This window comes from Aythya ferina (assembly GCF_964211825.1).
Source record: "Aythya ferina genome assembly, contig: HAP1_SCAFFOLD_913, whole genome shotgun sequence".
Lineage (NCBI taxonomy): Eukaryota > Metazoa > Chordata > Aves > Anseriformes > Anatidae > Aythya > Aythya ferina.
The window spans coordinates 1-27407 of record NW_028180888.1 but is presented as its reverse complement, the minus strand read 5'-3'; the positions used below and the strand labels follow the sequence as shown (position 1 = coordinate 27407).

At 65.7% G+C, this 27407-nt stretch overlaps 1 protein-coding gene and 2 long non-coding RNA genes across 4 annotated transcripts; 2 read left to right on the top strand and 1 right to left on the bottom strand.

Moving 5' to 3' along the window:
- Positions 1-1895: 1895 nt before the first annotated feature.
- SYMPK (symplekin scaffold protein) lies at positions 1896-27362 on the top strand (the record flags this gene model as incomplete). The annotated part of the gene is given in 25 exon segments (XM_084540480.1): positions 1896-1912; positions 5121-5267; positions 7084-7149; positions 7234-7287; positions 8024-8097; positions 8205-8331; positions 10285-10534; positions 13050-13220; positions 15214-15453; positions 16827-16981; positions 17083-17233; positions 17321-17534; positions 18852-19002; positions 19082-19314; positions 20221-20302; positions 20407-20520; positions 21537-21684; positions 21754-21914; positions 21998-22106; positions 22211-22311; positions 23023-23113; positions 23967-24068; positions 24164-24351; positions 27185-27271; positions 27273-27362. Coding segments are annotated over 24 exon segments (3270 nt in total), but the record flags the coding sequence as incomplete, so codon positions are not given.
- LOC311429399 lies at positions 13264-15203 on the bottom strand. Its single transcript, XR_014688245.1, has 3 exons — positions 15029-15203; positions 13537-14975; positions 13264-13389 (listed from the first exon to the last, which is right to left on the bottom strand). It is a non-coding gene; the product is annotated as an uncharacterized lncRNA (long non-coding RNA).
- On the top strand, positions 17885-18844 carry LOC311429400. 2 transcript variants are annotated; one of them, XR_014688246.1, is made up of 3 exons: positions 17885-17920; positions 18084-18208; positions 18541-18844. It is a non-coding gene; the product is annotated as an uncharacterized lncRNA (long non-coding RNA). The 2 variants fall into 2 exon arrangements; XR_014688247.1 differs by lacking the exon at positions 17885-17920 and adding an exon at positions 17995-18042 and having other exon boundaries at positions 18126-18208.
- Positions 27363-27407: the final 45 nt, after the last annotated feature.

Here is a 27407-nt window from a genome sequence, read left to right as displayed (position 1 = left end):
TTGGTGGCTCTCCAGGCCCCCTTGGTGACACCGTGCGTCCCGCCGGCGTTGTCCCATCCCCGGGTGGTGGCACCGTGGGTCCCGGGGGGGTCTCAGCGGGTGCCCCCCCCCGGCACGCTGGGGGTGTCCCCCGGCCCCCGCGGTGTCCCCCAAGGTGTCCCCCGGTGCCACCAGGCGGGCCAGCCCCAGGTAATCGCGCCAGGGGTCGAAGCAGGGCCGGGTGTGCCCATGGTGGCGGCTGTGGGGCTGGGTGGACCCCCCCCCCCTCCCCAAATTCCGCCCCCCCCCGCCCCAAATTCTGTGTCCCCCCCCCCCCCGGTGCTTGTTTGAGGCCCCGCCCCGTCTGGGCACCGTCTGGTTCTGCCCGGCACCTCCTGGGGGGGGGGGGGAAATGGGGGGGCGCTGGGGGGGCACTGGGGGGAACTGGGGGGAACTGGGGTCTGGGGGGGATTTGGGGTTGGGGGGAATTTGGGGTTGGGGGGGGAATTTGGAGGGGTGTGGGGCTGGGGGGGCACTGGGGGGCACTGGGGGAAACTGGGGGGAAATGGGGGCTGGGGTGGGGATTTGGGGCTGGGGGGGGGAATTGGGGGGTGTTGGGGCTGGGGGGGGCACTGGGGGGAACTGGGGGGAAATGGGGGCTGGGGGGGGATTTGGGGCTGGGGGGGAATTTGGGGGGTGTTGGGCTGGGGGGGGCACTGGGGGGCTGGGGGGGGTTTGGGGCTGGGGGGGCACTGGGGGGAGATGTGGAGCTGGGGGGGGAATTTGGGGCTGGGGGGAATTTGGGGTTGGGGGGGATTTGGGGGGGTTTGGGGCTGGGGGGCACTGGGAGGAAATGTGGGGCTGGGGGGGGATTTGGGGCTGGGGGGAATTTGGGGGGTGTTGGGCTGGGGGGGGCACTGGGGGGAACTGGGAGGAACTGGGGGGCTGGGGGGGGGATTTGGGGTTGGGGGGAATTTGGGGCTGGGGGGGAATTTGGGGGGGTTTGGGGCTGGGGGGGCACTGGAGGGAAATGTGGGACTGGGGGGGGAATTTGGGGGGTGTTGGGCTGGGGGGAGCTGTCAGGGAATGGGGGGGGGGGGGCCGTGGGGCTGCGGGGGGGGGGGGCAGCAGGACCCCGATGGCCGGAGGGGGGGGGGCCGTGGGGATTTGGGGACCCCCCCTATGATCTCAGGTATTTGGAGACCCCCCCCGATCCTAAATATTTGGGGACCCCCCCCCGATCCTAAATATTTGGAGACCCTCCCCCGATCCTAAATATTTGGGGACCCCCCCCCGATCCTAAATATTTGGGGACCCCCCCCGATCCTAAATATTTGGAGACCCTCCCCCGATCCTAAATATTTGGAGACCCTCCCCCGATCCTAAATATTTGGGGACCCCCCCTTGATCCTAAGTATTTGGGGACCCCCCAGCCCCAAGGATTTGGGCCCCCCCCCTTTAACCCTAAACATTTGGGACCCCCCCCCCCTTGACCCCCATCCACTTGGGACCCCCCCCCCAAGCTTTTGGGGACCCCCAGCCCGAGGTCTTTGCCCCCCCCCGGGGCTCGGGGGGGTCCCGGTGGTCCCGGGGGGGGTCCCGGGGGAGGGGCTACGCGGGAGAGGGGCGGGGCCACGAGGAGGGGCAGCCCGGCCCAGCCGGGGAGGGGCGTGGCCTAAGAGGGGGGTGTGGCCTAAATGGGCGGGGCCTAAATGATGGGTGGTTGCATAAGGGGCGAGGCCGAGCTGAGGTGGGGCGGGGCTCAGTGGACGGGGGCGTGGTCTCGCACGGGCCCGCCCACCGGCGGCCAGGAGCGGTGGGGGGGGCGTGGCTTGCCCTCCCGGCGGCCGCGCTGACGTCACGGGGTGGGCGGGGGGAAGGAGGCGCGCGCATGCGCGGTGCGCGCGTGGAGGCGTTGAGCGCGCGGGAGGCGGTGAGGGGGGGGCTGGGGGCATGGGGGGGCCATAGGGGGGCTATGGGGGCCTATAGGGGCCTATGGGGGCCTATAGGGGGCTATGGGGGGCTATAGGAGGCCTATAGGGGGCTATAGGGGCCTATAGGGGGTTTATAGGAGGCTATAGGGATCTGTAGGGCCCTATAGGGGGCTATAGGGGGCTAGGGGGGCCTATAGGGGCCTATGGGGGCCTATAGGGGGCTATAGGGGCCTATAGGGCCCATAAGGGGGTTTATAGGAGGCTATAGGGGGCTATGGGGGTCTACAGGGGGCTAGGGGGGCCTATAGGGGGGGTTATAGGGGCCTATAGGGGGCTATGGGGGCCTATAGGGGGGCTATGAGGGGCTATAGAGGCCTATAGGGGCCCATAGGGGGGTTTATAGGAGGCTATAGGGATCTATGGGGGGCTATGGGGGTCTATGGGGGCCTATAGGGGGCCTATAGGGGGTTTATAGGAGGCTATAGAGATCTATATATAGGGGGCCTATAGGGGGTTTATAGGAGGCTATAGAGATCTATAGGGCACCTATAGTGGGGTTTATAGGGGGGTATAGGGGGCTATGGGAGCCTATAGGGGGCTATGGGAGCCTATAGGGGGTTTATAGGGGGCTGGGGGGGGCATAGGGGCCTGTGGGTGGCTATAGGGGATCTATATGGGGTTGGGGGGGCCTATAAGGCATTTATAGTGGGCTGGGGGGGGCCTATAGGGGGTTTATAGGGGGATGGGGGAGCTATATGGGGCTATAGGGGGCTGGGAGGAGCTCTAGGGGGGTTATAGGGGGCTAGGGAGGGTTGTTGGGGGTTTACAGGGGGCTGGGGGCGCTATAGGGATCTATAGGGGGCTATAGGGGCCTGTGGGGTGGCTATAGGGGGCTCTAGGGCCTTATAGGGGGCTATAAAGGGCTTCTGGGGGCCTATAGGGATCTCTAGGGGCTTATAGGGATCTCCAGGGGCCTATAGGGGTGGGGGGGTGCCCTATAGGAGCCAGTGGGAGGAGGGACGGGCCCTATAGGGGCCTGCGGGGCGGGGAGCTCCTATAGGGGTCTGTGGGGCTGGGGGGGGGCTCTGTAGGGGCCTGATGGGGCATATGGGGTGGAGGAGCTCTATAGGGGCCTGGAGGGCCCCTATAGGGTGGGTGCAGAGGACAGGGGGTGGCAGAGCCCCAGAGGGGGGCGTATGGGGCAGCCCAGGGGGGTTGGGATATCCCGGGGGCCCTATAGAGCATCTCGGGGCCATATAGGGCATCCTGGGGATCTTATAGGATGGGGGCTGTGTACAGCATGCTGGGGCCGTATGTGCCCCTATAGGGCATCCCGGGGCCATATATGGCATCCCAGTGGCGCGCCAGGGCCCCCATAGAGTGTCCTGGGCCCCTATAGAGTGTCCTGGGGTCATATGGGACACCCTAAGGGCAGTCCGTGTCCCCATAGGGCATCCCAGGCACCATATGGAGCGTTCAGGGGCCCTATAGGGTCCCCAGGGACCATATGGGGCATCCTGGGGCCCTATAGCGCGTCCTGGGGCCATTTTAGAGTGTTCTGGGGCCCTATAGGGCATCTCAGGACCCTATAGGGCATCCTGGGGCCCTTTTAGAGTGTCCTGGAGCCTTATAAGGTGTCACAAGGACCATATGGGGCATCCTGGGGCCCTATAAGGCACCCCAGGGGACCATATGGAGTGTGCTGGGGCCCTATAGGGCATCTTGGGGTCCTTGTAGGGTGTCCTAAAGCCCTATAGGGTGTCGTAGGGCCCTATAGGGCATCCTGGGGCCTTTTAGAGTCACCTGGGGCCCTATAGGGTGTTACAGGGACCATATGGAGCATGCGGGGGCCCAATAAGGCATCCTGGGGCCCTATAAGGTATCCCAGGGACCATATGGAGTGTGTTGTGGTCCTATAGGGCATCCTAGGGCCCTTTTAGAGCATTCTGGGGCCGTATAGGGTGTCCTAGGGCCCTATAGGACATCCTGGGGCCCTAAAAGGCTTCTCTGGGCCCTATAGGGTGCCCCAGGGCCCTATAGGACATCCTGGGGCCCTTTTAGAGCATCCTAGGGCCCTATAGGGCATCTTGGGCCCTATAGGGGGTCCTGGGGCCCTATAGAGAATTCTGGGGCCCTATTGGGTGTCCTAGGGCCCTATAGGGCATCCTGGGGCCCTTTTAGAGCATCCTGGGGCCGTATAGGGTGTCCTAGGGCCCTATAGGACATCCTGGGGCCCTATAAGGCTTTTCTGGGCCCTATAGGGTGCCCCAGGGCCCTATAGGACATCCTGGGGCCCTTTTAGAGCATCTTAGGGCCCTGTAGGGCATCTTGGGGCCCTATAGGGGGTCCTGGGGCCCTTTTAGAGCATCCTAGGGCCCTATAGGGCATCTTGGGGCCCTATAGGGGGTCCTGGGGCCCTATAGAGAATTCTGGGGCCCTATTGGGTGTCCTAGGGCCCTATAGGGCATCTGGGGCCCTTTTAGAGCATCCTGGGGCTGTATAGGGTGTCCTAGGGCCCTATAGGACATCCTGGGGCCTTTGTAGAGTATTCTGGGGCCCTAGAAGGACATCCTAGGGCCCTATAGGACATCCTGGGGCCTTATAAGGCTTCTCTGGGCCCTATAGGGTACCCCATGGCCCTATAGGACATCCTGGGGCCCTATAGGGGGTCCTAGGGCCCTATAGGTCATCCTGGGGCCCTATAAGGCTTCTCTGGGCCCTATGGGGTGTCCTAGGGCTTTATAGGGCATCCTGGGGCCCTATAGGGGGTCCTAGGGCCCTATAGTACATCCTGGGGCCCTATAGGTCATCCTGGGGCCTTATAAGGCTTCTCTGGGCCCTATAGGGTGCCCCATGGCCCTATAGGACATCCTGGGGCCCTATAGGTCATCCTGGGGCCTTATAAGGCTTCTCTGGGCCCTATAGGGTGCCCCATGGCCCTATAGGACATCCTGGGGCCCTATAGGTCATCCTGGGGCCTTATAAGGCTTCTCTGGGCCCTATAGGGTGTCCTAGGGCCCTATAGGTCATCCTGGGGCCCTATAAGGCTTCTCTGGGCCCTATGGGGTGTCCTAGGGCTTTATAGGGCATTCTGGGGCCCTATAGGGTGTCCTAGGGCCCTATAGGGCATCCTGGGGCCCTATAAGGCTTCTCTGGGCCCTATAGGGTGCCCCAGGCCCCTGACGGACGTCCCGGTTTCCCCCCTAGGCCCTGTGCTCCCCCCCCGGGACCGTGTTTGGGGCCATGGCGGGGCCGGGGGGCGCCGAGGGCCCCCCCAGCACCCGCATGAGCGTGGCCTCGCAGTTCTTCAGCGAGGAGGAGTGCGGGGCCGACAGCATGAGCACCTCCGAGAGGGTGGGGGCGCGGGGGGGGGGCCCAGTTTGGGGACGGGGGGGGCACTGGGGGGGGCTGGGGTGGGGGTGGGGGGCGCTGGGGGGGGTTGATTTGGTGGGGGGGGGGCGCTGGGGGGGCTGGGGTGGGGGTGGGGGTGGGGGGAAATGGGGGGTTGGTTTGGGGATGGGGGGGCGCTGGGGGACTGGTTTCAGGTTGGGGGGGCACTGGGGGGACTGGTTTTGGGGTGGGGGGGAAATGGGGGGGTTGGTTTGGGGATGGGAGGCACTGGGGGGACTGGTTTGGGGATGGGGGGGCACTGGGGGGGGCTGGGGTGGGGGTGGGGGGCACGGGGAGGACCCTACTTTGGGGGTGGGGGGGCTCGGGGGGAACTGGTTTGGGGGTGGGGGGCACTGGGGGGGGCTGGGTTGGGGGTGGGGGGGCACTGGGGGACTGGTTTGGGGGTGGGGGGGGCTCTGGGGGGGCCCAATTTGGGGATGGGGGCCACTGGGGGGACTGGGGTGGGGGTGGGAGGGAAATGGGGGGGCTGGTTTGGGGGTGGGGGGGAAATGGGGGGGTGATTTGGGGTAGGGGGCTCTGGGGGGCTGGTTTGGGGTGGAGGGTATGGGGGGGCTGTTTAGGGGAACAGGGGGGGCTGGTTTGGGGGGGGGGCACTGGGGGGACTGGTTTGGGGGTGGGGGGCACTGGGGGGCTAGTTTGGAGGTGGGGGGAAATGGGGGGGTTGGTTTGGGGGTGGAAGGTATGGGGGGGCTGGTTGGGGGGCACTGGGGGGACTGGTTTGGGGGTGGGGGGGGCACTGGGGGGACTGGTTTGGGGGTGGGAGGTATGGGGGGGACCCGACTTTGGGGGTGGGGGGGCTCTGGGGGGGGCTGGGTTGGGGATGGGGGGGCACTGGGGGGGGCTGGGGTGGGGTGGGGGGCACGGGGAGGACCCTACTTGGGGTGGGGGGGCTCGGGGGGAACTGGTTTGGGGGTGGGGGGCACTGGGGGGGGCTGGGTTGGGGGTGGGGGGGCACTGGGGGGACTGGTTTGGGGGTGGGGGGGGCTCTGGGGGGCCCAATTTGGGGATGGGGGCACTGGGGGACTGGGGTGGGGGTGGGGGGGAAATGGGGGGGCTGGTTTGGGGTGGGGGGGAAATGGGGGGTGATTTGGGGGTAGGGGGGCTCTGGGGGGGCTGGTTTGGGGGTGGGGGGCACTGGGGGGGCCCAATTTGGGGATGGGGGGCACTGGGGGGGACTGGTTTGGGGGTGGAGGGTATGGGGGGGCTGTTTAGGGGAACAGGGGGGCTGGTTTGGGGGGGGGGGCACTGGGGGGACTGGTTTGGGGGTGGGGGGGCACTGGGGGGCTAGTTTGGAGGTGGGGGGGAAATGGGGGGGTTGGTTTGGGGTGGGGGGCAGGGGGGGACCCTACTTTGGGGGTGGGGGGCCCAATTTGGGGATGGGGGGCACTGGGGGGGGCTGGGGTGGGGATGGGGGGGCGCTGGGGGGGGTTGATTTGGGGGTGGGGGGGCATGGGGGGACTGGTTTGGGGGTGGGGAGCATGGGGGTCCCTACTTTGGGGGTGGGGGGCACAGGGGGGACCCCAATTTGGGGATGGGGGGCACTGCGGGGGGGGGGAGGGCACTGTTTTGGGAATGGGGGGGGCTTTGGGGGTTCCCACTTTGGGGGGGTGGGCATTTTGGGGACCCAGAACAGCAGGGCTCCAGCTCCCCCCCCCCTCTACCTTTGACCCCCCCCGGTGTCCCCATCCCTTCCCCAATGTCCCCGTCCCCCCCCCGTGTCCCCGTCCCCCCCCCTTGATGTCCCCGTGCCCCCCCCCAGGTCGTGGACCTCCTGAACCAGGCGGCGCTGGTGGGCACCGACTCCAAAATCACCATCCTCAAGCAGGTGGGGGGGTTGGGGGGGGGCACATCCTACCCCGGGGGGGGCACCACGACCCCCCCCCCTCACCCTGTGTCCCCCCCCCCCCAGGTGCAGGAGCTGATCATCAACAAGGACCCGACGCTGCTGGATAATTTCCTTGATGTGAGTAAAAAGGGGGGGGGACACGGGGTGGGGGGGGACACGGGGTGGGGACAGAGGGTCGGGGGGGGGACACGGGGTGGGGGGGGGACATGAGGTGGGGGGGGGGACACGGGATGGAGGGGGGGGACACGGGGTGGGGTGGGGATATAGGTTGGGGGGGGGATATAGGTTGGGGGGGGGGACGCGGGGTGGGGGGGGGATATAGGTTGGGGGGGGCGCGGGGTCGGGGGGGGACACACGGGGTGAAGGGGGGGGCGACAAGGGGTTTGGGGGGGGATATAGGTTGGGGGGGGGACACGGGGTGGAGGGGGGTCATGGGGGGGGACACGGGGTGGAGGGGGGGGACATGGGATTGGGGGGGGACGCAGGGTTGGGGGGGGGACACAGGGTGGAAGGGGGGGACACGGGGGTGGGGGGGGACACGGGGTCGGGGGAGGACATGGGGGGGGGACACGGGGTGGAGGGGGGGGACACGGGGTCGGGGTGGGGACATGGGGGGGGGACACGGGGTGGAGGGGGGTTACACGGGGTTGGGGGGGGGTTACACGGGGTCGGGGGGGGACACGGGATGGGGGGGGGACACGGGGTCGGGGGGGGACACCGGGACGGATCCTGCTGGGTGCTGAGCCCCCCCTTTTTTTTCTTCTTTTCCCCCCCTTTTTTTTTCCCCCCCCTTTTTTTTTTTGCCCCCCCTTTTTTTTTTTGCCCCCCCCTTTTTCCCCCCCCCCCCCTTTAGGAGATCATCGCCTTCCAAGCCGACAAATCCATCGAGGTGCGCAAGTTCGTGGTGGGCTTCATCGAGGAGGCGTGGTAAGAGAACAGGAGCGGGGTTGGGTCCATTTTGGGTCAAAAAAAGCCGTTTTCGGCGCTTTTTTTTTTTGGGCTGAAAAAATGGAAAAATGGGAAAAATCTCGCAGCAAGCGGGACATCGAGCTGCTGCTGAAGCTGATCGCCAACCTCAACATGCTGCTGAAGGACGAGAACGTCAACGTGGTGAAGAAAGCCATCCTCACCATGACGCAGCTCTACAAGGTGGCCCTGCAGGTGAGCGGCTCCCGGTGAGCACCCATGGGTGCCCGAGGGGTGCAGCCACCCTTGGGTGCCAGGGGGGGGTCACCCCGAGGTTGTGCCGGTCGCTTGCAGTGGATGGTGAAGTCGAAAGCCATCAGCGAGCTGCAGGAGGCGTGCTGGGAGATGGTGGCGGCCATGGGGGCACCCATGGGTGGGGGCCACCCTTGGGTGCCCGGGGTGGGGGGGGTCACCCCGAGGTTGTGCCGGTCGCTTGCAGTGGATGGTGAAGTCGAAAGCCATCAGCGAGCTGCAGGAGGCGTGCTGGGAGATGGTGGCGGCCATGGGGGCACCCATGGGTGCCCGATTTGGGGGATGGGGGCCACCCTTGGGTGCCCGGGGAGGGTCACCCCGAGGTTGTGCCGGTCGCTTGCAGTGGATGGTGAAGTCGAAAGCCATCAGCGAGCTGCAGGAGGCGTGCTGGGAGATGGTGGCGGCCATGGGAGCACCCATGGGTGCCCAAGGCGGGGTGGGGGCCACCCTTGGGTGCTGGGGGGTCACCCCGAGGTTGTGCCGGTCGCTTGCAGTGGATGGTGAAGTCGAAAGCCATCAGCGAGCTGCAGGAGGCGTGCTGGGAGATGGTGGCGGCCATGGGGGCACCCATGGGTGCCCGATTTGGGGGATGGGGGCCACCCTTGGGTGCTGGGGGGGTCACCCTGAGGTTGTGCCGGTCGCTTGCAGTGGATGGTGAAGTTGAAAGCCATCAGCGAGCTGCAGGAGGCGTGCTGGGAGATGGTGGCGGCCATGGGGGCACCCATGGGTGCCCGAGGCGGGAGTGGGGGCCACCCTTGGGTGCTGGGGGGGTCACCCCGAGGTTGTGCCGGTCGCTTGCAGTGGATGGTGAAGTCGAAAGCCATCAGCGAGCTGCAGGAGGCGTGCTGGGAGATGGTGGCGGCCATGGGGGCACCCATGGGTGGGGGCCACCCTTGGGTGCCCGGGGTGGGGGGGGTCACCCCGAGGTTGTGCCGGTCGCTTGCAGTGGATGGTGAAGTCGAAAGCCATCAGCGAGCTGCAGGAGGCGTGCTGGGAGATGGTGGCGGCCATGGGGGCACCCATGGGTGCCCGATTTGGGGGATGGGGGCCACCCTTGGGTGCTGGGGGGGTCACCCCGAGGTTGTGCCGGTCGCTTGCAGTGGATGGTGAAGTCGAAAGCCATCAGCGAGCTGCAGGAGGCGTGCTGGGAGATGGTGGCGGCCATGGGGGCACCCATGGGTGCCCGATTTGGGGGATGGGGGCCACCCTTGGGTGCCCGGGGTGGGGGGGGTCACCCCGAGGTTGTGCCGGTCGCTTGCAGTGGATGGTGAAGTCGAAAGCCATCAGCGAGCTGCAGGAGGCGTGCTGGGAGATGGTGGCGGCCATGGGGGCACCCATGGGTGCCCGATTTGGGGGATGGGGGCCACCCTTGGGTGCCCGGGGTGGGGGGGGTCACCCCGAGGTTGTGCCGGTCGCTTGCAGTGGATGGTGAAGTCGAAAGCCATCAGCGAGCTGCAGGAGGCGTGCTGGGAGATGGTGGCGGCCATGGGGGCACCCATGGGTGCCCGAGGCGGGAGTGGGGGCCACCCTTGGGTGCCCGGGGTGGGGGGGGTCACCCCGAGGTTGTGCCGGTCGCTTGCAGTGGATGGTGAAGTCGAAAGCCATCAGCGAGCTGCAGGAGGCGTGCTGGGAGATGGTGGCGGCCATGGGGGCACCCATGGGTGCCCGATTTGGGGGATGGGGGCCACCCTTGGGTGCCCGGGGTGGGGGGGGTCACCCCGAGGTTGTGCCGGTCGCTTGCAGTGGATGGTGAAGTCGAAAGCCATCAGCGAGCTGCAGGAGGCGTGCTGGGAGATGGTGGCGGCCATGGGGGCACCCATGGGTGCCCGAGGCGGGAGTGGGGGCCACCCTTGGGTGCTGGGGGGGTCACCCCGAGGTTGTGCCGGTCGCTTGCAGTGGATGGTGAAGTCGAAAGCCATCAGCGAGCTGCAGGAGGCGTGCTGGGAGATGGTGGCGGCCATGGCCAGCGACATCATCCTGCTGCTGGACTCGGACAACGACGGGGTGCGCACGCACGCCATCAAGTTCGTGGAGGGGCTGATTGTCACCCTGTCCCCCCGCGTGGCCGACTCCGACGTCCCCAAGCGCCACGAGAACGACATCAGCCTGGAGCGCATCCCCAAGGACCACCCCTACATCAAATACAGTGAGCCACCGCGCCGCCCCAAAAGCCCCCGACCCCGTGTCCCTGCGTCTCCGTGCCCCCGTGTCCCTTTGTCCCCGTCCCCATGTCCTGATGTCACCGTATCCCTGCGTCCCCATGTTCCTATATCCCTGCGTCCCCGTGTCCCCATGTCCCCGTGTCCCCATATCCCTGTGTCTCCATGTTCCTATATCCCTGCGTCCCCGTGTCCCCCTGTCCCCGTGTCCCCCTGTCCCCGTGTCCCCCTGTCCCCGTGTCCCCATGTCCCCGTGTCCCCCTGTCCCCATGTCCCCATATTCCCACGTCCCCACGTTCCTATACTCCTGCATCCTCACGTTCCCATATCCACGCGTCCCCATATCCTAAAGTCTCTATATTCCCATATCCCCATGTCCCTGTGTCCCCATGTCCTGATGTCCCCATATCCCCGCATCCTCATGTTCCTACATCCCTGCGTCCTCATGTCCCCATATCTTTATGTCCCCATGTCCCTACATCCCCACATCTTTGTGCCCCCACGTGTGTCCCCATGTCCCTGTGCCCCCATATCCCCACATCCCTGTATCCCCACATCCCCATATGTGTCCCTGTGTCCCCACGTGTGTCCCCATGTCCCAAGTCCCTCCATCCCCGCGTCCCCCCGTGCCCCCACGCGTGTCCCCAAGTCCCTCCATCCCTGTGTCCCCACATCCCTGTGCCCCCATGTGTGTCCCCATGTCCCAAGTCCCTACATCCCGGTGTCCCTGTGTCCCTACATGGCCCCACATCCCCGTGCCCTCACGTCCCTGTGTCCCCACGTGTCCCCCCATGTGTCCCCATATCCCTGCATCCCTGTATCCTCATATGTCCCCCTGTGTCCCCACGCGTGTCCCCATGTCCCTCCATCCCCATATCCATGTGTCCCCATGTCCTTTTGTCCCCATATCCCTGCATCCCTCCATCCCCGTGTCCCCCCGTGCCCCCACGCATGTCCCCAAGTCCCTACATCCCAGTGTCCCTGTGTCCCTACATGTCCCCGCAACCCCGTGCCCTCACATCCCTGTGTCCCCACGCGTGTCCCCATGTCCCAAGTCCCTCCATCCCCACGTCCCCCCGTGCCCCCACGTGTGTCCCCAAGTCCCTCCATCCCCATATCCTTGTGTCCCCATGTCCTTTTGTCCCCATATCCCTGCATCCCTCCATCCCCGCGTCCCCCCGTGCCCCCACGCGTGTCCCCATGTCCCAGGTCCCTCCATCCCTGTGTCCCCACGTGTGTCCCCATGTCCCAAGTCCCTACATCCCCGCGTCCCCCCGTGCCCCCACGCGTGTCCCCATGTCCCTCCATCCCCATATCCCTGTGTCCCCATGTCCATTTGTCCCCATATCCCTGCATCCCTGTATCCCCACATCCCCATATGTGTCCCTGTGTCCCCACGTGTGTCCCCATGTCCCAAGTCCCTACATCCCCGCGTCCCCCTGTGCCCCCACGTGTGTCCCCATGTCCCTCCATCCCCATATCCTTGTGTCCCCATGTCCTTTTGTCCCCATATCCCCACATCCCTGCATCCCTCCATCCCCGCGTCCCCCCGTGCCCCCACGTGTGTCCCCATGTCCCAAGTCCCTCCATCCCCGTGTCCCCCCGTGCCCCCACGCGTGTCCCCAAGTCCCTCCATCCCCATGTCCCCACATCCCTGTGCCCCCACGCGTGTCCCCATATCCCTGCATCCCTCCATCCCCACGTCCCCCCGTGCCCCCACGTGTGTCCCCAAGTCCCTCCATCCCCATATCCTTGTGTCCCCATGTCCTTTTGTCCCCATATCCCTGCATCCCTCCATCCCCGCGTCCCCCCGTGCCCCCACGCGTGTCCCCATGTCCCAGGTCCCTCCATCCCTGTGTCCCCACGTGTGTCCCCATGTCCCAAGTCCCTCCATCCCCGCGTCCCCCCGTGCCCCCACGCGTGTCCCCATGTCCCAGGTCCCTCCATCCCTGTGTCCCCACGTGTGTCCCCATGTCCCAAGTCCCTCCATCCCCGCGTCCCCCCATGCCCCCACGCGTGTCCCCAAGTCCCTCCATCCCCATGTCCCCACATCCCTGTGCCCCCACGCGTGTCCCCATGTCCCAGGTCCCTCCATCCCTGTGTCCCCACGTGTGTCCCCGTGTCCCAAGTCCCTACATCCCCGTGTCCCCCCATGCCCCCACGTGTGTCCCCATGTCCCTCCATCCCCATATCCTTGTGTCCCCATGTCCTTTTGTCCCCATATCCCCACATCCCCGTATCCCCACATCCCCATATGTGTCCCTGTGCCCCCATGTGTGTCCCCATGTCCCAGGTCCCTCCATCCCTGTGTCCCCACGTGTGTCCCCATGTTCCAAGTCCCTCCATCCCCATGTCCCCACATCCCTGTGCCCCCACGCGTGTCCCCATATCCCTGCATCCCTCCATCCCCGCGTCCCCCCGTGCCCCCACGCGTGTCCCCACGTCCCAGGTCCCTCCATCCCGGTGTCCCCACGTGTCCCCCCCCCCTCTTTGTCCCCGCAGACGTGCTGTGGGAGGAGGGCAAGGCGGCGCTGGAGCAGCTGCTGAAGTTCATGGTGCACCCGGCCATCTCCAGCATCAACCTGACGGCCGCGCTGGGCTCCTTGGCCACCATCGCCCGCCAGCGCCCCATGTTCATGGCCGAGGTCATCCAGGCCTACGAGACCCTGCACGGTGAGCGCCCCGGGGGGGGGGGTGGGAAGGGGGCTGGGGACGGCGGGGAGGGACCCCCGGGGTCCCCACTGCCACCTCCTGTTGGGGTTGGGGTCCCAGATACCCGATGTCCCCGCTGCCACCTCCTGTTGGGGTTGGGGTCCTGGGTGCCCAGTGTCCCTGCTGCCACCTCCTATTGGGGTTGGGGTCCCAGATCCCCAGTGTCTCCCCCCACCTCCTATTGGGGTTGGGGTCCCAGATCCCTGATGTCCCCATTGCCACCTCCTATTGGGGCTGGTCTCTGTGTGTTCTGGACCCCCTGGTGTCCCCACACCACATCCTATTGGGGTTGGGGTCCTGGATCCCTGATGTCCCCACACCACCTCCTTTTGGGGTTAAGGTCCCAGATTCCTGGTGTCTCCACTGCCACCTCCTTTTGGGGTTGGGGTCCCAGACCCCCAGTGTCCCCACACCACCTCCTATTGGGGTTGGGGTTCCGGATCCCCTCTGTCCCTGCTGCCACCTCCTATTGGGGTTGGGGTCCCAGATACCCAATGTCCCCATTGCCACCTCCTATTGGGGCTGGTCTCTGTGTGTCCCGGACCCCCGGTGTCCCCACACCACATCCTATTGGGGTTGGGATCCTGGATGCCCAGTGTCCCCCCCCCACCTCCTATTGGGGTTGGGGTCCCATATCCCCAATGTCCCCACTGCCACCTCCTTTTGGGGTTGGGGTCCTGGATCCCCGATGTCCCCATTGCCACCTCCCCTAGGGTTTGGGGTCTGGGTGTCCTGGATCCTGGTGTCCCCACACCACCTCCTATTGGGGTTGGGGTCCCAGATCCCCAGTGTCCCCCCCCACCTCCTATTGGGGTTGGGGTCCTGGACCCCTGATGTCTCCACACCACCTCCTATTGGGGTTGGGATCCTGGATGCCCAGTGTCCCCACACCATCTCCTATTGGGGTTGGGGTCCCATATCCCCAATGTCCCCACTGCCACCTCCTGTTGGGGTTGGGGTCCTAGATCCCGGTGTCCCCACTGCCACCTCCTATTGGGGTTGGGGTCCCAGATCCCCAGTGTCCCCCCCCACCTCCTATTGGGGTTGGGGTCCTGGACCCCCGGTGTCCCCACACCACCTCCTATTGGGGTTGGGGTCCCAGATCCCCAACCACAGATCCTTGGTGCTGGTCTCTGGATGTCCTGGACCCCCTGGTGTCCCCACCACCACCTCCTATTGGGGTTGGGGTCCTGGAACCCTGATGTCCCCACTGCCACCTCCCTTAGGGGCTGGTGTCTGGGTGTCCTGGATCCCAGTGTCCTCATCTGCCACCTCCTATTGGGTCTGGGGTCTGGGTGTACTGAGTCCCCAGTGTCCCCCCCCCACCTCCTATTGGGGTTGGGGTCCTGGATCCCCGATGTCCCCATTGCCACCTTCCCTAGGGTTTGGGGTCTGGGTGTCCTGGATCCTGGTGTCCCCCCCCCCCACCTCCTATTGGGGTTGGGGTCCTGGATCCCCGATGTCCCCCCCCCACCTCCTTTTGGTGTTGAGCTCCCAGATCCCCTCTTTCCTCCCCTCCACCTCATTTCAGTGCTGGTGTCTGGATGTCCCGGACCCCCAACGTGTCCCCCCCACACCTCCTATTGGGGTTGGGGTACTGGATCCCAGTGTCCCCACACCACCTCCTATTGGGGTTGGGGTCCCATATCCCCGATGTCTCCACTGCCACCTCCTTTTGGGGTTGGGGTCCTGGATCCCTGCTGTCCCCATTGCCACCTCCCCTAGGGTTTGGGGTCTGGGTGTCCTGGATCCTGGTGCCCCCACACCACCTCCTTTTGGGGTTGGGGTCCTGGACCCCCGATGCCCCCCCCCCACCTCCTTTTGGTGTTGAGCTCCCGGATCCCCTCTTTCCTCCCCTCCACCTCATTTCGGTGCTGCTCTCTGGATGTCCCGGCCCGCCGTGCGTCCCCAACGTGTCCCCACCGTTGTTGCGCCCCCCCCCCTTTCTTCACAGCCAACCTGCCCCCCACCCTGGCCAAGTCTCAGGTGAGCAGCGTGCGCAAGAACCTGAAGCTTCACCTGCTGAGCGTGCTGCGGCACCCGGCCTCGGGGGACTTCCAGGCTCAGATCACCACCCTGCTGGTCGACCTGGGCACCCAGCAAGCCGAAATCGCCCGCAGCATGCCCAGCCCCCGCGACGCCCGCAAGCGCCCCCGCGACGAGCCCGACGCCACCCTCAAGAAGATGAAGATCGGTGAGGGGGGGTGGTGGGGGGGACAGGGGGACAAGGGGGGGGGGACTCCTCGTGATTTTTGGGGTTGTAATGGGCCTCCCGGTGCCTCCCGGTGCCTCCTGGGGTACTCCTGGGGTCCCCCAGGGGCCTCCCAGTGCCTTTCTGGGGACACTGCGGGTAGGTGGAGTGGCTTTAGAGACCCTCCAAGACCTCCCAGTGCCTCCCAGGGTCCTCCCAGTAACCCTCAGGGTCCTTCCAGTGCCTATCTGGGGACACTGGGGGTAGGTGGAGTGGCTTTAGAGACCCCCCAGGACCTCCCAGTGCCCCCCAGGGTCCTCCCAGTGTTCCCCAAGACCTCCCAGTGCCTCCCGGGGTCCTCCTGGAGTCCCCCAGGGTCCTCCCAGTACCCTTCTGGGAACACTGGGAGCAGGTGGAGTGGCTTTAGAGACCCCCCAAGACCTCCCAGTGCCTCCCAGGGTCCTCCCATTGCCTCCCAGGGTCCTCCCAGTGCCACCCAGGGTCCTCCTGGAGTCCCCCAGGGGCCTCCCAGTACCCTTCTGGGGACACTGGGGGCAGGTGGAGTGGCTTTGGAGACCCCCAGCGTCCTCCCAGTGCCTCCCGGGGTCCTCCTGGGGTCCCCCAGGGTTCTCCCAGTACCCTTCTGGGGACACTGGGGGCAGGTGGAGTGGCTTTAGAGACCCCCCAAGACCTCCCAGTGCCCCCCAGGGTCCTCCCAGTGCCCCCCAGGGTCCTCCTGGGGTTCCCCAGGGTCCTCGCAGTACCCTTCTGGGGACACTGGGGGCAAGTGGAGTGGCTTTAGAGACCCCCAGGGTCTTCCCAGGGTCCTCCCAGGGTCCTCCTGGAGTCCCCCAGGGTCCTCCCAGTACCCTTCTGGGGACACTGGAGGCAGGTGGAGTGGCTTTAGAGACCTCCCAAGACCTCCCAGTGTCTCCCAGGGTCCTCCCAGTGCCTTTCTGGGGACACTGGGGGCAGGTGGAGTGGCTTTAGAGACCCCCAGGGTCCTCCCAGTGCCCCCCGGGGTCCTCCCAGTAACCTCCCAGTGCCCTCCAGGGACCTCCTGGGGGTACCGGGGACAGGCAGGGTGGCCTTAGTGCCCCCCAGGGTCCTCCCAGTGCCTCCCAGTATCCTCCCAGTACCTTCCTGGGGACACTGGTGACAGGCACAATGGCCTTACAGACCCCAGGGCTGTCCCGTTGTCATCCTGGGGACACTGGGGGCAGCTGGGGTGACCTTAGAGCCCCCCAGGGTCCCCGCAGTGCCCCCCAGTACCCTCCCAGTTCCCTCCCAGTTCCCTCCTGGTGCCACGACGCCCCCCTGCGTCCCCTCGGGACCACCTCGGGGGGCTTCCCTGACCCCTCCTCCACCCCCCGCAGAGCCCCCGCTGGGGGAGGACGACGAGGACAAGGACCTGGAGGCGGTGGCGGTGGCAGCCCCCAAGGGGGGGTCCCAGGCCAGCGCCCCCTCCGACACCGACATCACCGCCGAGTTCCTGCAACCCCTGCTCACCCCGGAGAACGTCGCCAACCTGGTCAGCGGGGGGACACCCGCATTTGGGGGGGGGACACCCGCATTCGGGGGGGGACAAAGGCATTTGGGGGGGGGTCCTGAGCCTCGTGGGACCCCCCCCAGGTGCTGATCAGCATGGTGTACCTGCCCGAGGCCATGCCAGCCTCCTTCCAAGCCACCTACACGCCGGTGGAGTCGGCGGGCACCGAGGCGCAAATCAAGCACCTCGCGCGCCTGATGGCCACGCAGATGACGGCAGCGGGGCTGGGCCCTGGTAAAATCATGATTTATTTATTTTTTTGGGGGGGGTCTGAATGAAATCGGGGGGTCCTGCCGCTCATCTTTGTCCTCCCCGTGGCAGGCGTGGAGCAGACGAAGCACCTGAAGGAGGAACCCAAGGAGGAGAAGGCGGCCAAGCCGGAGAGCGTGGTGATCAAGCGGCGCCTCTCGGCGCTGGCGCAGGGTCAGGCCATCGCCGTGCTGGGGGCGCAGGGCTCGGCCGGGGGGGGCGCCGAGGAGGAAGCCCCCCAGACCAAACGGAGGCCGGAGCCCATCATGCCGGCCACGCAGCCGCGGTGAGACCCCCCAGGATGAGGGTTTTGGGGCGAAACGCGACCCGTTTGGGTGCTGAGGTCCTTGGGGAGAACCCGGTGCTGCCCCTTTCTTTTTGGGGTGAAATGGGACCCGTTTGGGTGCTGAGGTCCTCGGGGAGACCCCAGTGCCATCCCTTTTTGGGGGAAAATGGGACCCATTTGGGTGCTGGGGTTCCCCACTGTCCCCCTTTCTTTTTGGGACAAAATGGGACCTCTTTGGGTGCTGAGGTCCTCGGGGAGACTCCAGTGCTACCCCTTTCTTTTTTTGGGGCAAAATGGGACACGTTTGGATGCTGAGGTCCCCGGGGAAAGCCCGGTGCTGCCCCTTTCTTTTTTTGGGGCAAAACAGGACCCATTTGGGTGCTGAGGTCCTCGGGGAGACCCCCATGCTGCCCCTTTTTTTGGGGGGAAATGGGTCCCATTTGGGTGCAGGGGTTGCCCACTGTCCCCTCTTGTTTTGGGGGGAAATGGGACCCGTTTGGGTGCCGAGGTCCCAATTTTGGGTGAAACGCCGCCCGTTTGGGTGCTGAGGTCTCATTTTTGGGCTGAAACACTGCCCGTTTGGGTGCTGAGGTCCCTTTTTTGGGTGAAACGACACCCATTTGGGTGCCGAGGTCCCATTTTTGGGGCAAAAAGACACTCATTTGGGTGCCGAGGTCCCTTTTTTGGGTGAAACACTGCCCATTTGGGTTCCGAGGTCCCTTTTTCGGGGGGAAATGACACCTGTTTGGGTGCTGAGATCCCTTTATTTGGGGGAAACGGTGCCTGTTTGGGTGCCGAGGTCCCATTTTTGGGGCAAAACACCACCCATTTGGGTGCTGAGGTCCCTTTTTTGGGGGGAAATGACACCCGTTTGGGTGCTGAGGTCCCATTTTTGGGGCAAAACACCACCAGTTCGGGTGCCAAGGTCCCATTTTTGGGGCAAAACAACACGTTTGAGTGCTGAGGTCCCTTTTTGGCGTGAAACGACACCCATTTGGGTGCTGAGATCCCTTTATTTGGGGGAAATGCTGCCTGTTTGGGTGCCGAGGTCCCATTTTTGGGGCAAAACACCACCCGTTTGGGTGCCGAGGTCCCATTTTTGGGGCGAAACACTGCCCATTTGGATGCCAAGGTCCCATTTTTGGGCTGAAACACCGCTCATTTGGGTGCCAAGGTCCCATTTTTGGGCTGAAACGCCGCCCATTTGGGTGCCGAGGTCCCATTTTCGGGGCAAAACACCACCCATTCGGGTGCCGAGGTCCCTTTTTCGGGCCGAAACCCCTCCCGTTTGGGTGCTGAGCCCCTCCTATCCCTCAGGCTGGCGGGCGCGGGGGGCCGCAAGAAGGTGTTCCGCCTGAGCGACGTGGTGAAGCCGCTGAGCGACGTGCAGGTGGAGAAGCTGAAGCTGGGCGCCGTCACCCGCATCCTGCGCGCCGAGCGCGCCGTCGCCTGCAGCGGAGCCGCCCAGGTCCGGCACCCTCCCTCCTGATGTTCAAAAAAAAAAAAAACAAAAAAAAACCCAAACCCAATGTTTTTCTCCATCCTAGGCTCGCGTGAAGATCCTGGCGGCGCTGGTGACGCACTTCGAGGTGCCGCTGCAGAGCGAGCTGCTGGCTTTCGTGCTGGAGGACGTCCGTGGGCGCCTGGATTTGGCTTTCGCGTGGCTCTTCCAGGAGTACAACGCCTACCTGAGCCGTGGCCCCCCCGGCCTCCAGCGCTACGACGACTGCCTCATCGGGCTCCTCTCCGGCCTCCAGGAGAAGCCAGACCAGAAGGATGGGTGGGGGACGGGGCGCGGGGCGCGGGGGGCGCGGGGTGGGGATGGGGAGGTGAGGGTGGGGACGCTGGGATGGGGTGGGGGCGCTGGGATGGGGATGGGGACACCAGGATGGGGACACCAGGACAAGGACAGGGCCACCAGGATGGGGATGGGGACACCAGGACAAGGACAGGGCCACCAGGATGGGGATGGGGACACCAGGACAAGAACAGGACTGTTGGGATGGGGATGGGGACACCGGGATGGGGATGGGGACACCGGGATGGGGATGGGGACACCGGGATGGGGATGGGGACACCAGGATGGGGCCACCAGGACAAGGACAGGACAGTTGGGATGGGGATGGGGACGCTGGGATGGGGATGGGGACGCTGGGATGGGGATGGGGATGCCAGGATGAGGATGGGGAAACTGGGATGGGGATGGGGGCACCAGGACAAGGACAGGGCCACCAAGATGGGGATGGGGCCACCGGGATGGGGCCACCAGGATGGGGATGGGGCCACCAGAATGGGGACACTGGGATGGGGATGGGAAAACCAGGATGGGGATGGGGATGCTGGGATGGGAATGGGGCCCCCTTAGGGTCCCAAACTGCCCCCATGGGGTCCCAAACCGCCCCCTTAAGGTCCCAAATCGCCCCTTAAGGTCCTGAACTGCCCCCTTAGTGTCCCAAATCGCCCCCTTAGTGTCCCAAATCGCCCCCATAGGGTCCCAAATCTCCCCCTTAGTGTCCCAAACCACCCCCTTAAGGTCCCAAATCGCCCCTTAAGGTCCCAAACTGCCCCCTTAGTGTCCCAAATCGCCCCCAGAGGGTCCCAAACTACCCCCGTAGGGTCCCAAACCGCCCCCATCGGGTCCCCACCCCCGGGTCCCGGCCCCCCCACACCATCCCCGTCCCCGCAGGGTTTTCACCAAGGTGGTGCTGGAGGCGCCGCTGATCACCGAGAGCGCGCTGGAGGTGATCCGCAAATACTGCGAGGACGAGGTGGGCGCCAGGGGAGGGGGCTCGGGGGGGTGGGCAGCGGGGCCGGGGCCGGGCGGTGACGTGTCCCCGTGTGTCCCCTCCCCGTGTGTCCCCCCCCCCCCCAGAGCCGGACCTACCTGGGGATGTCCACGCTGCGCGACCTCATCTTCAAGCGACCCTCGCGGCAGTTCCAGTACCTGCACGTGCTGCTGGACCTCAGCTCCCACGAGAAGGACAAGGTGGGGGCAGCGTGGGGACACCCCCGGGGACATCCCCGTGGTGGGGACACCCCCGGGGACATCCCCGCGGTGGGGACATCCCCGTCATGGCCCCACCGTGGGGACGTCCCCCGTGATGGTGGCATTCCTGTGCTGGCGAGGTCCCCACACCGGTGATGTCCCCACAATGGTGATGTCCCCACGGTGGTGACATCCCCGTGATGTCCCCATGGTGGTGACGTCCCCACACTGGTGATGTCCCCACAGTGGTGACATCCCTGTGACAGTGACAATCCCCGTGTTGTCCCCACGATGGCAACGTCCCCATGGTGGTGACATCCCTGTGCTGGCGACATCGCCACACCGGTGATGTCCCTGTGCTGGTGACGTCCCCGTGCTGGTGACATCCCCACAGTGGCAATGTCCCCATGATGGTGATGTCCCTATACTGGTGACATCCCCACAACGGTGACGTCCCCATGCTGGTGACATCCCTTTGCTGGTGATGTCCCCATGATGATTATGTCCCTGTGCCAGTGGTGTCCCCACTCTGGTGACGTCCTCGTGCCGGTGATGTCCCCACCGTGCCAGTGACATCCCCATGCTAGTGACATCCCTACGGTGGCAATGTCCCCGTGCCGGTGCCATCCCCATGCCAGTGCCATCCCTATGATGGCAATGTCCCCGTGCCAGTGACATCCCTGTGCCGGTGACATCCCCACGATGGCGATTATCCCAATAATCCCAAATTATGTCCCTGTGCCGGTGATGTCCCCACTCTGGTGACATCCTTGTGCCAGTGACGTCCCCGTGCCGGTGCCATCCCTATGATGGCAATGTCCCCATGCTGGTGACATCCCCATGATGATATCCCCGTGCCAGTGCCATCCCCATGCCGGTGCCACCCTTATGATGGTGACATCCCCGTGCCAGTGCCGTCCCCGTGCCGGTGCCATCCCCGTGCCGGTGCCACCCCTATGATGGCGATGTCCCCGTGCCGGTGACGTCCCCACCCTGGTGCCACCCCCTCCCTGCAGGTCCGGCAGCAGGCTCTGCTCTTCATCAAGCGCATGTACGAGAAGGACCAGCTGCGGGACTACGTGGAGAAATTCGCCCTCAACTACCTGCAGCTCCTGGTGCACCCCAACCCGCCCTCCGTCCTCTTCGGGGCCGACAAGGACACCGGTGAGCCCGCGGGGACCACGGGGGGCACCCAGAGGTGGGGGACATCAAGGTGACAAGGGTGTCCCGCAGAGGTGGCGGCGCCCTGGACGGAGGAGACCATCAAGCAGTGCCTCTACCTCTACCTGGCGCTGCTGCCCCACAACCACAAGCTGATCCACGAGCTCGCCTCCGTCTACACCGAGGCCATCGCCGACATCAAGCGCACCGTGCTGCGGGTCATCGAGCAGCCGGTGAGCTTTGGGGACACCCCGGGGGGACCCTTGGGGACGTTGGGGACCCCGCGGGGACGCTGGGGATGCCGCTCGTGCCGCAGATCCGCGGGATGGGGATGAACTCGCCCGAGCTGCTGCTGCTGGTGGAGAACTGCCCCAAGGGCGCCGAGACGCTGGTGACGCGCTGCCTGCACAGCCTGACGGATAAAGGTGGGGACGGGGACGCGTGGGGACACCCCCCGGGGACACGTTGTCATCGGGTGGCCCCCCCCTCATCCCCTTCCTCCTCCTCCTCCTCCTCCTCCTCCTCGCAGTGCCGCCCTCGCCCGAGCTGGTGAAGCGCGTCCGGGACCTGTACCACAAGCGGCTGCCGGACGTGCGCTTCCTCATCCCCGTCCTCAACGGGCTGGAGAAGGTGGGGGCGTCCCCCCCGTGTCCCCTGTCCCCGTGTCCCCGTGTCCCCAAGCCCGTTTTCCCGTCCTATGTCCCCGTCCCCATCCCTGTGTCCCCATCCCTGTCCCAACCCCATTCCAAGTCTCCTGGCCCCATCTCCGTGTCCCCATCCCATGTCCTTGTCCCTATCCCCGTGTCCTGTCCCCATCCCCATGTCCCCAACCCCGTTTTCCCGTCCTATGTCCCCGTCCCCATCCCTGTCCCAACCCCGTTCCCCATCTCCTGTCCCCATTCTGTGTCCCTATTCCCATCCTGTGTCCCCATTCCCTACACCCCGTGTCCCCATCCCCATGTCCCCATCTCGTGTCCTGACCCCTACACCATGTCCCCATCTCCGTGTCCCCATCCCCGTGTCCCTGTCCCCATCCTGTGTCCCCATCCCATGTCCTGACCCCTACACCCCATCTCCTGTCCCCATCCCATGTCCTCATCCCTATCCCCGTGTCCTGTCCCCATCCCCAAGTCCCCAACCCCGTTTTCCCATCCTATGTCCCCATCGTGTGTCCCCATCCCGTGTCCCCACCCCTACACCCCATTCCCCATTTTTTGTCCCAATCCCGTGTCCTGTCCCCTCGCCTTGTCCCCATCCCGTGTCCCCCTCCCCGTGTCCCCTCCCTGTCCCCTCCGCCCGGCGCTCGGGGTCAGCGCTGAGGGGGCCGTGGTTTTGGGGCAGAAAGAGGTGATCCAGGCGCTCCCCAAGCTCATCAAGCTCAACCCCATCGTGGTCAAGGAGGTCTTCAACCGCCTGCTGGGGACGCAGCACGGTAGGGACCCCCCCCTGGGGACAGTCCTGGAGGGGGGGGGACGTGGGATGGGAGACCCCCCCAGGGATGATTCTGGTGCCAGATTTGGGGACACCGAGCCACTGCAGTGCCAGATTTGGGGACATTGAGTCACCCTGGTGCCATTTTTGGGGTCACTGAGCCACCGTGGTGCCAGATTTGGGGACACTGAGCTATGGGGGGGGGACGTGGGACATGAGACCCCCCCCGGGGATGATTCTGGTGCCAGATTTGGGGACACTGAGCCACTACGGGGCCAGATTTGGGGACACAGGGCCACTGTGGTGCCATTTTTGGGGTCACTGAGCCACCGTGGTGCCAGATTTGGGGTCACTGAGCTATGGGGGGGAGGGACGTGGGACATGAGACCCCCCCAGGGACAATTCTGGTGCCAGATTTGGGGACACTGAGCTATGGGGGGGGATGTGAGACATGAGACCCCCCCCCAGGGATGATTCTGGTGCCAGATTTGGGGTCACTGAGCTATGGGGGGGGGGACGTGGGACATGAGACCCCCCTGGGGACAATTCTGGTGCCATTTTTGGGGTCACTGAGCCACCCTGGTGCCATTTTTGGGGTCACTGAGCCACCACGGTGCCAGATTTGGGGACACTGAGCTATGGGGGGGGGATGTGGGACATGAGACCCCCCCGGGGATGATTCTGGTGCCAGATTTGGGGACACCGAGCCACTATGGGGCCAGATTTGGGGACACAGGGCCACCGCGGTGCCATTTTTGGGGTCACCAAGCCACCACAGCGAGGGGCCGCGGTGCCGTGTCCCCCCCCCCGGGTGACAAATCCCCCCCCCCGGGTGACAAATCCCCCCCCCGCAGGCGACGGCGCCTCGGCGGTGTCCCCGCTGAACCCCGGCGAGCTGCTGATCGCGCTGCACAACATCGACTCCTCCAAGTGCGACATGAAATCCATCATCAAGGGTGAGCAGCGGAGACTTTGGGGGGGGGGGGGGGACGGACACGCACCCCGGGGCGGGGGGGCACAACCCCAACCGAGGGTGTCCCCCCCCCCGCAGCCACCAACCTGTGCTTCGCCGAGCGCAACGTCTACACGTCGGAGGTGCTGGCGGTGGTGATGCAGCAGCTGATGGAGCAGAGCCCCCTGCCCATGCTGCTGATGCGCACCGTCATCCAGGCGCTCACCATGTACCCGCGCCTCGGCGGCTTCGTCATGAACATCCTGTCCCGCCTCATCATGAAGCAGGTGGGGGGGGGGGGGAGGGGGTGGCTGTCACGATAGAGGGGCGGCTGGCGCGATAGAGGGAGGTGGTCGTCGCGATAGGGGGGTGGCTGGCGCGATAGGGGGGCGGCTGGCGCAATAGAGGGGGTGGTCGTCGCGATAGGGGGCCGGCTGTCACGATAGGGGGGCGGCTGTCGCGATAGAGGGAGGTGGTCGTCGCGATAGGGGGCTGGCTGGCGCGATAGGGGGGCGGCTGTCGCGATAGAGGGAGGTGGTCGTCGCGATAGGGGAGTGGCTGGCGCGATAGGGGGGCGGCTGTCGCGATAGAGGGAGGTGGTCGTCACGATAGGGGGCTGGCTGGCACGATAGGGGGGTGGCTGTCGCGATAGAGGGAGGTGGTCATTGCAATAGGGGGTGGCTGTCGCGATAGGGGGCGGCTGTCGCGATAGAGGGAGGTGGTCATTGCAATAGGGGGGTGGCTGGCGCGATGGGGGGGGTGGCTGGCGCGATAGGGGGGTGGTCGTCGCGATAGAGGGACTGGCTGTCGTGATAGGGGGGTGGCTGGTGTGATGGGGGGGTGGCTGTCGCGATAGGGGGGCAGCTGTCACAATACAAGGGCCAGCTGGTGCGGTAGGGGGGCTGGCTGGCGCAATAGGGTGGGTGGCTGTTGCGACAGGGGGGTGGCTGTCACAATAGCAGGGTGCTTGTCGCGATAGGGGGCCAGCCGGCATAGACAGAGGGGTGGCTGGCATGACAGGGGCGTGGCCATCGCAATGGGGGCGGCCGGCTGTCGCGATAGGGGGCCAGCTGTCACGATACAAGGGCCAGCTGGCGCGATAGGGGGGGCAGCTGGCACGATAGGTTGGTGGCTGTCACGATAGAGGGGGTGGTTGTCGTGATAGGGGGGTGGCTGTTGCGATAGGGGGGTGGCTGTTGGGATAGGGGGACAGCTAGTGTGATGGGGGGGTGGGTGTCGCAATACGGGGGCTGGCTGTCATGATAGTGGGGCGGCTGTCGCGATGGGGGGGGGCTCCCTGAGCACCCCATACGCCCCCAGGTCTGGAAGCACCCCAAGGTGTCAGAGTGGGACCCCCATTCCCCCCCATTTATCCCCATCCCTGCCACCCCCCCAGCCTGTGGCTGGGACCCCCGACCCCAGACCCCCCCCAATTTTTTTGGGGGTGCTCCCTGGCCCCCCCCGTGCCCCCCCCAGCCTGGAAACACCCCAAGATGTTGGAGGGGGACCCCTTGAAGCCCCCATTCCCCCCCCATTCCCCCCCATTTATCCCCATCCCTGCCACCCCCCCAGCCTGTGGCTGGGACCCCCAACCCCAGACCCCCCCCAATTTTTTTGGGGGTGCTCCCTGACCCCCCCTGCCCCCCCCCAGGTATGAAAACACCCCAAGGTGTGGGAAGGGGACCCCCATTCCCCCCCCATTCCTCCCCCATTCCCCCCCTATTCCCCCCATCCCTGCCACCCCCCCAGCCTGTGGCTGGGACCCCCGACCCCAGACCCCCCCCAATTTTTTTTGGGGGGGCTCCCTGACCCCCCCCGTGCCCCCCCCAGGTATGAAAACACCCCAAGGTGTGGGAGGGGGACCCCCATTCCCCCCAATTTCTTTCCATCCCTGCAACCCCCCAGCCTGTGGCTGGGACCCCCGACCCCAGACCCCCCCCAATTTTTTTGGGGGTGCTCCCTGACCCCCCCTGCCCCCCCCCAGGTATGAAAAACACCCCAAGGTGTGGGAGGGGGCCCCCCATTCCCCCCAATTTCTTTCCATCCCTGCAACCCCCAGCTGTGGCTGGGACCCCCGACCCCAGACCCCCCCCAATTTTTTTGGGGGTGCTCCCTGACCCCCCCCGTGCCCCCCCCAGCCTAGAAACACCCCAAGATGTTGGAGGGGGACCCCCATTCCCCCCCCACTCCCCCCCATTCCCCCCCTATTCCCCCCCATCCCTGCCACCCGCCCCCAGCCTGTGGCTGGACCCCCAACCCCAGACCCCCCCCCAGTTTTTTTGGGGGTGCTCCCTGACCCCCCCCTGCCCCCCCCCAGGTGTGAAAAACACCCCAAGATGTGAGAGGGGACCCCTTGAAGCCCCCATTCCCCCCATTTATCCCCATCCCTGCCACCCCCCCCATGCTGTGGCTGGGACCCCCAACCCCAGACCCCCCCCAATTTTTTTGGGGGTGCTCCCTGACCCCCCCGGTGCCCCCCCCAGGTATGAAAACACCCCAAGGTGTGGGAGGGGGCCCCCCATTCCCCCCAATTTCTTTCCATCCCTGCAACCCCCCAGCCTGTGGCTGGGACCCCCGACCCCAGACCCCCCCCAATTTTTTGGGGGTGCTCCCTGACCCCCCCATGCCCCCCCCAGCCTAGAAACACCCCAAGATGTTGGAGGGGGACCCCCATTCCCCCCCCATTTCCCCCAATTTATCCCCATCCCTGCCACCCCCCCATGCTGTGGCTGGGACCCCCAACCCCAGACCCCCCCCAATTTTTTGGGGGGGGGCTCCCTGACCCCCCCCGTGCCCCCCCCAGGTATGAAAACACACCCAAGGTGTGGGAGGGGGCCCCCCATTCCCCCCAATTTCTTTCCATCCCTGCAACCCCCCAGCCTGTGGCTGGGACCCCGACCCCAGACCCCCCCCAATTTTTTTGGGGGGGGCTCCCTGACCCCCCCCCGTGCCCCCCCCAGGTATGAAAACACCCCAAGGTGTGGGAGGGGGACCCCCATTCCCCCCAATTTCTTTCCATCCCTGCCACCCCCCAAGCCTGTGGCTGGGACCCCCCGACCCCAGACCCCCCCCAATTTTTTTGGGGGGGCTCCCTGACCCCCCCGGTGCCCCCCCCCCCAGGTGTGGAAGCACCCCAAGGTGTGGGAGGGGTTCATCAAGTGCTGCCAGCGCACCAAGCCGCAGTCGTTCCCGGTGGTCCTGCAGCTGCCCCCCCCCCCAACTCGCCGCCGTCTTCGAGAAGTGCCCGGAGCTGCGCGAGCCCCTCCTGGCCCACGTGCGGGGGCTCACCCCCCACCAGGTGACCCCCCCCCGGGGAAAAAATGACACGGGGGGGGGTCCTGAG